The sequence below is a fragment of the Lynx rufus genome, unplaced genomic scaffold (genome assembly GCF_022079265.1).
Source record: "Lynx rufus isolate CCGP_SWC_20201006 ecotype Redwood Valley unplaced genomic scaffold, mLynRuf1.p SCAF_10, whole genome shotgun sequence".
Lineage (NCBI taxonomy): Eukaryota > Metazoa > Chordata > Mammalia > Carnivora > Felidae > Lynx > Lynx rufus.
The window spans coordinates 6,871,630-6,882,194 of NW_025814824.1; the positions used below are offsets into that span (position 1 = coordinate 6,871,630).

General features: G+C 46.9%; 1 protein-coding gene across 3 annotated transcripts in view; it reads left to right on the forward strand.

The window, feature by feature from the left end:
* The window catches only part of SPATA6L (spermatogenesis associated 6 like), a 44,329-nt gene extending 34,118 nt beyond the window's left edge, over positions 1 to 10,211 (forward strand). For all 3 annotated transcript variants that reach the window (XM_047101380.1, XM_047101389.1, XM_047101398.1), the window contains 5 exons: positions 627 to 729; positions 4,191 to 4,225; positions 4,977 to 5,173; positions 8,698 to 8,791; positions 10,122 to 10,211. In XM_047101380.1, the coding sequence (XP_046957336.1) occupies positions 627 to 729; positions 4,191 to 4,225; positions 4,977 to 5,173; positions 8,698 to 8,791; positions 10,122 to 10,211 (519 nt within the window). The remainder of the gene's footprint in view (positions 1 to 626; positions 730 to 4,190; positions 4,226 to 4,976; positions 5,174 to 8,697; positions 8,792 to 10,121) is intronic.
* Positions 10,212 to 10,565: the final 354 nt, after the last annotated feature.

Genomic DNA, 10,565 nt, shown 5'->3' on the forward strand with positions numbered 1-10,565 from the left:
GGACCCTACCTAGGCCAGCACTGCGTCCTGTTTAGGAACATGAAACTGTCCTGTTTTGAAAGATTTAGAAATAAACTTCACTTACTCGTTTCTGGGCTTGATCCTGAACCTGTGGTTAGAATATAATTTATGTCCAACTTTATGCTAAGAGTTAGCTCATACCTTCCTGTTTAAGCCTCAGCGAAGGTAAGGACACACAGCTTCCTTTGTTGGGATAACATTTAACATACATGGAGATATGATTCAATTTGTTCCCAACCTTTTCTTCTTTTTTTTAAATTATTTAAAAAAAATTTTTTAATGTATGTTTATTTTTGAGAGGGAGAGACAGAGTGCAAGCAGGGGAGGGGCAGAGAGAGAGGGAGACACAGAATCTGAAGCAGGCTCTAGGCTCCGAGCTGTCAGCACAGACCCCGATGCAGGGCTCGAACTCACGGACGGCGAGATCATGACCTGAGCCAAAGTCGGACGCTTAACCGACTGAGCCACCCAGGCACCCCCCTGCCCAGCCTCCCCTTCTCACTTGCGTGGCCCGCAACTGAATGGGAGAAAGGCACTACAGGTAATGAGGAGAGGGTAACATGAGCTATGGTGGGTTCAAATCTTATTTCTTTCCTTTCTTTCAGGTGGACAGTGAGAAGCCTTTTGGTGACAATATTTCAGAGCTTCAGCCCCGGAAGTCTAGGACAAAACCTAAGTTTTCAAACTTACCTTTTCCAGGGAGAAGAGGTACTGGAGTTTCTTGTTATTCCTACAGATTCCCCAGTGGAATTACTGGGCTACTCCTACAGATTCCCCATCCTCCTTCTGAATCTTCCTTCATTCTTTTTTTTTTTTTATGTTTATTTATTTATTTTGAGAGAGACAGCACGAGTTGGGGGGGATGGATGGGCAGAGAGAGAGAGAGAGAGAGAGAGAATCCCAAGCAGGTTCAGCACTGTCAGCACAGAACCCGATGCGGGGCTCGGACCCAGGAACCGTGAAATCGTGACCTGAGCCGAAACCAAGAGTCAGATGCTCAACTGACCGAGCCACCCAGGTGCTCCCTAGATCTTCTTTCATTCTGAAGATGTTTTTGGGGGGAAACTCTTTGGCCTAATTGTCAAGTGCCGTCCAGCTGTGGAGCTTGCAGGGAAGGCGTTCCCACGGAGCAGAGGCCAGGGAGAGCTGTCCCCTTCCTGGTCCCCCTCGCTGTTGAAGGAGAATGCTCCAAGTAGCACCGTCACGAGGTGGCTGGGCCGGAAGAGGGGCCAGCTTGTCCTGGTGGGACACCCTCAAAGGCACCCCACATAGCTAACAGAGGAGGCTCACCATTTCTCGAGATGGGAAAGAGCCGGGGGGAGGGGAGGGGACTGGTGGAGATCAAAGCTTTGCTTTACAAGAGGCCAGGTCAGCAAAGAGGAGCGCCAGCTCGACCTGAAGCAGTTAGGTTAAGGCAGGGAGTCTCACGTGCAACTGTCAGGACCCTTCTGCATTCTTTTAAAAAACAATTTTTTCTGTGTACTTATTTTTGAGAGAGAGAGATTGAGACAGAACATGAGCAGGGTAGAGGTGGAGAGAGAGGGAGACCCAGAATCCGAAGCAGGCTCCAGGCTCCGAGCCGTCAGCACAGAGCCCGACAGGAGGCTCGAACCCAGGAGACGTGAGATCATGAGCTGAAGTTGGACGCTTAACGGACTGAGCCGCCCGGGTGCCCCAGGACCCTTTTGCATTAAGGGGTTTTGAATTAAGTATTCTTAAATACTACTGAGGTCCCCAAAGAGCTTTTGTTTAAGTGGATGATACCTCTTAATAGTTAGCATATTAGAAATTGAAACTGAGAAATTTGTAATATACGGGAATTTTACAAGCACACGTTCCATTAGCCACGTAGAGTGGTGATGTCATGACACATCATGTAGCTTGTGGAAAATTCCCTCGTGCGAGAATGAGAGAAAGATAACTCGTGTCTTGGTATTATTAGAACGGTTTTGACTTTGCAGATCTCCTGGAAGTTGTTGGTGAGCCCTGGGGAGGTCCCTGAACCTTATGTTGAGAGTCACTGAGTTAATGCATCCCTTGGTGGCATGTACCTTATGATGTGGCAGCTCCCAAGGTCACGGCAGTGAAGTGCATCCATTCCTGAACCTGATAAAAATTCTTAGGCTTGCAGTGCTGGCCTATTTTCTTGACTCCTGGTGGAACTGGACCGAGGCCAATCCTGACAGCACATTCCCTATTTTAGGCTTAAAGGCTTATGCTTTTAAGGGGCTACACAGATTCTTTTAGTAACTCAAACCAGTGTTCCTGGAACACGGTGACTGTTAGCAGCCGACCAAGGACAGAGTACGGGGTTTGAAGCAGAAAGTGCTTTATCACCTCTGACATTTAATTTAAGTCCTTTGGATTGAAAATCACCCACGCAGCCTATAAAAGCAGCACTGCCTTCCCTATTACCGTGAGATCAGGCAACGGCAAGTGTCCTTTCCTGGAGAGGACACGTTGGGCTTAATGCTGGCTCAGTTACGACAGGACTCTCATGCCTCACACTGGTCTCTGCCTCTCTGTCTTTTCTTTCTTTTTTTTTTTTTTAATTTTTTTTTCAACGTTTATTTATTTTTGGGACAGAGAGAGACAGAGCATGAACGGGGGAGGGGCAGAGAGAGAGGGAGACACAGAATCGGAAACAGGCTCCAGGCTCTGAGCCATCAGCCCAGAGCCCGACGCGGGGCTCGAACTCACGGACCGCGAGATCGTGACCTGGCTGAAGTCGGACGCTTAACCGACTGCGCCACCCAGGCGCCCCTCTGTCTTTTCTTAATCCTGGCAGGTGGAGAACTGAGGTTCCAGAGAAGTTACAGATTGTAGGGCACACCTACCTTTAGAGAAGACGTTCAGACCTCTGGGCTCTCAGATCCTTGGATTCCCTGTGGGTCCCAAGCCAGACCTTTGCTTAGGTCACCGGTCAGCTCATTCATCCGGCCTAAGGCAGAATAAAGCAGCGGCTTCTCAAACTTGAATGTGCATTTGAATCACCTGGGGCTCTTGTTAAACTGTAGATTCTGATTCAGTAGGGCTGGGGTGGGGCCTGGGAGCCTTCTTTTCTTACAAGCTTCCCAGTAATAACAACGTGGCTGGTCCAGGGACTGCACTTTGAGAAGCAAGAGAACAGGGCAGGCCCCTTGTGAAAGGCAGTGATCCCAGCCAGTAGCAAGGGGTTTCTATCAAAGGGCAGATTTGTGGCTATAGCCATAAAGGGCCTTAGCATTGCCAGCTCCCGGCTCAGCTAGGAGTTGGGGAGAAGGGAACTTCTGGGACAAGGTAGTCACACACACCTGCATGCCGGGAAGTGGTGGCGATTACCAGTCTTTAAAAAGCCCGTTTCGTATCTTCCTTCTTACTGTCAGAGACAGAGGGACATCAGCAGTCCATAAAAAGCCCTTGTCACTGCCTAAGCCCCAAGCGCAGAGGGGGAAGTCACGGTGTCTTTGGCCTAGCCCTGCAAATACTCATTCCAAAAGCATTTTTTTTTCTGACTTTGGAAGAATCCAGTTTAGTCTTGATTTTGCCTGTGTGTATTCATTACTTCACTTCCCAGTCATCCTTACCAGTCTCTGGCATGCGGTCTACTTACTTACTCAAGATTGTTTAGGGTAATCCTAATGATTTACACTTTGCTGCGTTATGTTTTCCCAAGCTCTTGTCTATTCATTGTCTCCATTTAACAATCGTGTCTACCTTGGACAAGCATGCTGGAGAGTTGTGCATAAATAGGATCCCCACATAAACCAAATATGAAGGGAATGGCAGACGCAGAGTATATGCATTTTATATGAGAGTCACATGGTTTTCTTTGAGGCTCTGGGCAATGGGGCGAATATGAGTTTTGTTTTGTTTTCAAGGCTGCGTGAGGATTACTGAATTTACTGCTTCACTGTAGACCCTCCTTTGCCCTTTCCACATCCCTGTGTACTGTCATTAATAATACGACTTCACCGGACCTCAAAAGGACGGAAACACTCAGAGATAGGATTACTGTGACTCAAGGGACACATAAAAGTTGACAGTGTAATTTACAAGGGAGCGCTTAGATTCTTTAATAATTCATTCACGTGTCATAGTTTTGTGCTGCTGTGGAGGAGACCTAACAGCAGTTTTAGGGGTTCCCGGTAAAAATGAATCACTAAAACACCTGTTCCTCTCTCTTCTAGCTTCTTCTTTTGACAGCTTTGCTGCTAACATAAAGGTAATTGTAGAAGTAGCATTTGTAAATGATTTATTTCCAGCTTCTAATGTCGGTTATTGTGTGTTCCCCAACGAGGGGTGGAAAGGCTATTTCTAGCAAGTGCTGCTTGTAGAATTGCTGTAGCTGCACTAGAGTTTAAGAGATGCCCAGGCGCCACTGTCCTCTTGCATTGGTTGCTCTGTTCCCCTCCTACAAGCTCTTTCCATTTGTGGAATGAATCACCAGGGTCGAACGCCCCAATACCTACTTTACCAGTTGGTATTTTTATTGCTTTTTTTCCCCAATCAAATACTTTTTATGACACAAAGAGGTGGCAAGCCACTTACTCTTGAAGTTTGGTTTGTCAAGGTGAAGGCTCACACTTGTACGTTACAACATGAAAATAGATGTAGGCAGAGGGATGGGATACACTGAGCTTCTGACGCCACGGCCTTTAAATATTTTATTTAAGAATTGTATCTTTACCAAACCTGATAATCCCTTATCCTCTCAAATCAAAGTTCGGAGCATGAGTTTATTTTGGCTTGTTCATATGTGCCAAACGTGCAGAATTTTGGTTTTCCTTCCCTTGACCTTGACTCCTCAGCATGTTGTTTCAGTACCGCCTACTCCTGCCGTTCTTTTACTGCAGGAGCTCCTTGGGGCAGGTACTCAATTAGCTTGCCCCCTTCCTCATCCCACCCACCCCCAGCTCTAGTTAAGCAGACCAAAGCAAAATGACAGCTAAAGAATAATGCACATTGTCACTCAGGTTATCAAAGAGCCAGATGAACGGATTGTTTTAAGGAAAGAATCACCATCACCTTTAGATTCAAGTAAGTTTGGAAAACCGTCGCCCAGTTATGGTAACCAAGGGGACGCCGATTTCCACCGGGAAGCCTCGTTTGCCACCTACCAGCCTTCCAGATCTTCTAGCCCTCTTCTGGATCAGCCCCTTCTCCGAGAAAGGTCAGCGGCCAGCACCCGTCTCTTCGTTTGAAGAGCGTGTTGTGGTCTAGTGGGAGTAAAGCCTGGTCACTTCACCAGTTGGCTTCCTGACGAGTGTTCAGCTGGTGACAGGAAAAATCACCATTTCTTTTCAAATCTTCCCAGAAGGAAGGATTGAGCCTTTTCTCTTGCCCGTGGAAAGCATATCTCATGTTTGTTGAAAATGGGACAGACAGCTAACTTGGCGTAGATACTATTTATCCGTTTTTTCATCTTTCGTAAGTTTAAACCTTCAAGAGTTTGATTTCTTTCTTCTTTTTTTTTAAATAATTTTTAAAAAATGTTTATTTGTTTTTGAGAGAGAGTGAGAGACAAAGTGCAAGCTGGGGAGGGGCAGAGAGAGAGGGAGATGTAAAATCCAAAGCAGGCTCCAGGCTCCGAGCTGTCAGCACAGAGCCCACGGGATCTGTGGGGCTCGAACCCACGAACCGTGAGATTATGACCTGAGCCGAAGTCGGACGCCCAACTGAGCCACCCAGGTGCCCCAAGAGTTTGATTTCACCAGTAGAAAAGCACCCACTATAGAAAGTTGGGAAATTCCAGAAAGACAGGGGTGAAAAAAAAAATCACCCATAGTTCTGCCACCCAAAGACAAGAATTACTAACATGTAGGTGTATTTCTAGACATGTTTTCTTGGTTTATTTATATGATTGCGACAAATAATAAACCCCCCCACAATTGCACCTATCTGGTAAGCAGGACAAAATTGAGAGAAGAACCCATATTTCCCAAATTGTACTCTCTGGTAAGATGACCAGCCATCCAGTTGGCCTGGGACTCTTCTGACTTTGGCTCCTAAAGTCCTGCATTCCGGGAAACGCCTTACTCGCAGCAAACCATGACATGTGGTCACCTTAATGCTGGGAAGTGGTGAAGATTATATATATATATATATATTTTTTTTTTTTTTTAGATTTTTAATGTTTATTTTTGAGAGACAGAGATGTGGCACGAGTGGGAGAGGGGCAGAGAGAGAGGGAGATGAAAAATCCGAAGCAGGCTCCAGGCTCCGAGCTGTCAGCACAGAGCCCGACGCGGGGCTCGAACTCACGAGCCGTGAGATCATGACCTGAGCCGAAGTAGGACGCTCAGCCGATCGAGCCACCCAGGCGCCCTCTGAAGATAATATTTTTAAGACAGCTTTAAAAAAGGAATAATTGACATTATATTAGTCTCAGGTATACAACAAGCATCATGATTGGATATCTGTACAGACTACAAAATACTCACCACAGTAAATCCAGTATGCACCTGTCACCAGAGTTACAGATTTTTTTTTCTTGTGATGGGAATTCTGGACGTTTATTCTTGCAGCAACTTTTAAATATGCAATATGGTAGTAACTGTAGTTGCCATGCTGTCCGTTACATCCCTAGGACTTATTTTATTATTATTTTTAATGTTTATTTTTTATTTTTGAGAGAGAGAGAGAGAGAGAGAAGGAGAGGGACACACAGAGAGAGAAAGAGAATCCCAAGCAGGCTCCATGCGGTCAGCACAGAGCCCGATGCAGGGATGACATCATGACCTGAGCTGAAGTTGGACACTTAACCAACTGAGCCACCCAGGCGCCTCTGGAAACACTAACACTGAAGACGTTTCTCCTGATCTGTGAGAACTTGCAACTTAGCAGAGGATGTAAAAACAAATGTGTACCGAGCGCTTTCTACAAGGCAGGACTTTGAGAATAGTGTAGACCAAATGTTATCAGAGTATGAAGCAGGAAGAAGGAATACTTCATGGGGCAGGTGGTGTTTCCCAGGTGGGCCTTGAGGGGAGGGGATTGGATTCTGATGGAGTTAATGGAGGGGAGGGATTGGAGGTGAGAAGCCACAGGGCTCTGGCACCTTCTAGAAGTTAGAGCAGCTTGAGGGAATAGTGGGTGCCAAGGCTGAGGGTCTGAGGGACTGTGGAAGCCAAGCTAAGGAGTTTAGGCTCTGTTGGAAGGCAGTGGGGAGCTTTTTCAAGTTCATTCTCAGGAGTTAGGACATTTGACTGTAGGATGATGGCTCCGGCTGCAGATCAGATTTTTATCCTCTACCTCTGACGAATCAGCAAGTTCTGTGTGCCCCAAATCACTCTAAATGGAGAACTTTGGAACTAATTAGACTATGAGTTTGTAGATAAGGCTATGATCAACTGTGACAAAGGACAGCACAGTCATGGAAAGGCCATCTGGCTTGCCCAGGACTGTCCAGTGTGAATCATACATTAATTAAAGAGAATGATTTCAACATATTGCTAAATTTCTTAGGAATTTTTAGAAAACAATGTGTGTTTTTTTAATCCTTGCATAGATTTTTTAAAATATCTATTATTTTTGAGAGACAGAGAGTGAGCACAAGCAGGGGAGGGGCAGAGAGAGAGGGAGACACAGAATCGGAAGCAGGCTCCAGGCTCTGAGCTGTCAGCGCAGAGCCCGACATGGGCCTTGAACCCACGAACCGTGAAATCATGACTTGAGCCAAAGTCGGATGCTTAGCCGGCCGAGCCACTCAGGCGTCCCCCTCCGCCATCCCAATGTCAGATATTAACCAAATAATGACAAAATGTCACTGGGTGAAGTGCTATGAATGACATTGAGTGGACTCCAAGTGCACGTAGGAGGGGAGCCGTCTCCCTCTACAGGAGGGGGCTCAGGGGGGACTTTGCTGAGAAATCAGTGATTGGTCTGAGCTCTGAAGGGGAGTCGGGGTTAGCACGGAGTGGGGATCGGGGTGGGAGTGGCAGCATTCCAGGCCCTAGCGAGCAGTGCTGGCGGGTGTGGAAGGGAGAAAATGCCTCCTATGTGAGGAACCGAAAGGCACCCTAAGGTGTGTGGTGAAGTTTGGGTCTGCTCAGCCTAAAGTAGGTGAGATAAACAGTAAATTCCTGGGCCCAGTCGGTCAGGTTAAGCGTCTGACTCTTGATTTTGGCTCAGGTCATGCTCTCGTGGTTCTTGAGATCGAGCCCCGTGTTGGGCTCTGCACTGACAGTGGAGCCTGCTTGGGATTCTCTCTCTCTCTCTCTCTCTCTCTCTCTCTCTCTCCCCCCTCTCCCTGTCTCTGTCCCTCCCCCACTCACATGCATGCATGTATGCATGCCGTCTCTCTCAAAATAAATAAATAAACGTTAAAAAAAAGTCCTTGTGGTGGAAAACAATTGGGATTACGTTTCGTGTTAAACATTGGCGGATTAAATTTTTCAACGTGAACGCAGGCTTTATTCTTTAGAGAGCGATCTGAAGCACGCAGCAAAGAAGAAGAGAATCCCTCACAGGCACCCACCCCCACACAGGCCATTCTCCACCCTGTGGTTTTTATTCGTCAGTGTGTGTCATATGCATCGGGGTTAATAAGGACACTGAAACCACACTATGTGTACAGGTTGCCTGTTACTGCTTTTTCTTGCCATCAAGCTGTAAATATCAGCCCACGGCGTTCTGTATTCTAGCATCCTTTTCAGCAGCTGCCTAACACTCTGACCTGTTTCATTTTCTGAGCAGATTCCACCTTTATTCTCAGTCCACTTGGAGGAAGATCCACGAGAGGGTGTGCGGTCTTCTGACATCCCACAGAGCTCAGCAACACCTAAACAAGGTAGGGCTTCTGGGAACACCTAATCGCTGACAAAGTTCCACGGGAACTAGGACTTACAGTCTCCGAGGGGGGTGTGTTGGTGGGGGGAAGATGGACATTAATCGGGCCACCGTAGAAATAAATGTACAGTTGTGACACTTACCAAGGAGGGTGCATGGGGTCCTGAGAGCGTACGAAAGGGGGGTATTGCCGTGGTTGGGAATCAGGGTGGGCTTCCCTGAGGAAGAGACACAGGAGCTTCCATCTGACCCATGAGTGCAGCTACTTTGCAGTTCAGCATGCGCGGGGCAGAGGTCCTGCATCGTGAGGGAGCACGGTCCTTTCAGGGACTGAGGGAGGACCTCTCACCGGTCCGGAGCACAGTTTCTAACCCATAGTTAGATATACCCAGTACTCTGTCTACTGCGGAGTGCAGCACGAGCTAAGGGACCTGTCGCCATTTCCAAGGAATTCCAATGAGAGGTTAACGGTGCCCCCCATGGATGGATTTAACGACACCAGGTAGTAGTTGAAGCAGTCGTCTTCAGTTATATAAACACTGGCATATTCTAGATTTATAGGATGACACTCATAAATGAGCATTGGGGCACCTGGGTGGCTCACTTGGTTAAGCATCTGACCGGCTCAGGTCACGATCTCGCAGTTCGTGGGTTCGAGCCCCGCATTGGGCTCTGTGCTGACAGCTCGGAGCCTGGAGCCCGCTTCGGATTCTGTGTCTCCCTCTCTAGCTGCCCCTCCCCCGTTCACGCTCTCTCTCTCTCTCTCTCTCTCTCTCTAAAATCAATAAAAGCATTAAAAAATACAAACAAATAAATATTGATTTTCATGGAGAGGGTTGTGAATTACTTTGCTTCTTCTCTGCAAAGTCATTGGCTTTGCTTTGTTAATTTCTAGTCTTTTTAAGGAAGGGAATCCTTTCAGAATGTAAAAAGAAGGAAAGGAAAGGAAAGGAAAGGAAAGGAAAGGAGGAAAGGAGAGAGAAGAAAAAGAAGGAAAAAAGAAGAAAGTATCTGCATGTATTTACATATATAGTAAACCCCATGTATGGGTCATGCATGGGTCATAGACCTCTTTTTGTTTGTTTGTTTGTTTGTTTGTTTGTTTGTTTTAAGTAGGCTTCATGCCCAGTGCGGGGGTTTGAACTCATGACCCTGAGATCAAGACCTGAGCTGAGATCGGGAGTCATTTGCTTAACTGTCTGAGTCACCTAGGTACCCTCCCCACCCCCCCCCACCCCCCCGGCCTCTTACATGCAGAAGCACACATCTGGGTATCGTTGATCTATATGACACTATGAGTAATGCAATTGCCAGGTTTGTTTTTGTTACAGGAATATACTATCTCTGAAACAAAGTATATCCTTGAAAGACCAAGTTACCCGCTGAAGAAATACCCAGTGCAGAAACAGAGATACTTTTAAGCGGCTGTCTTACGTAAGTGAGCAGCTTAAGTGCTGTTTCCTATTTTGATTTGCTTAATTTCCTGTCAACATGAAATAACTAGAAAATGTGGTGGACAGGAGACGGGGTGGAGACCTAAGAGCCACATTCTTCTTCCACGCGGTAGAACCACAGCACGCGTGTCTGTGGTCGGCTAGCCCGGTCTCTGTCTCTGTCTCTGTCTCTCTTTCTCTCCCCTCCTTCCCACCCTCTTATTTAATGGTACCTCTTTGAGCTGTAGGCTCTCTTTCCTGCTGTGGGGTATTTACACATGCTGCCCTCCATCTAGAATACTGCTTCCAGACCCTGCTTGGGTCACTTCTATTTATCCTTTG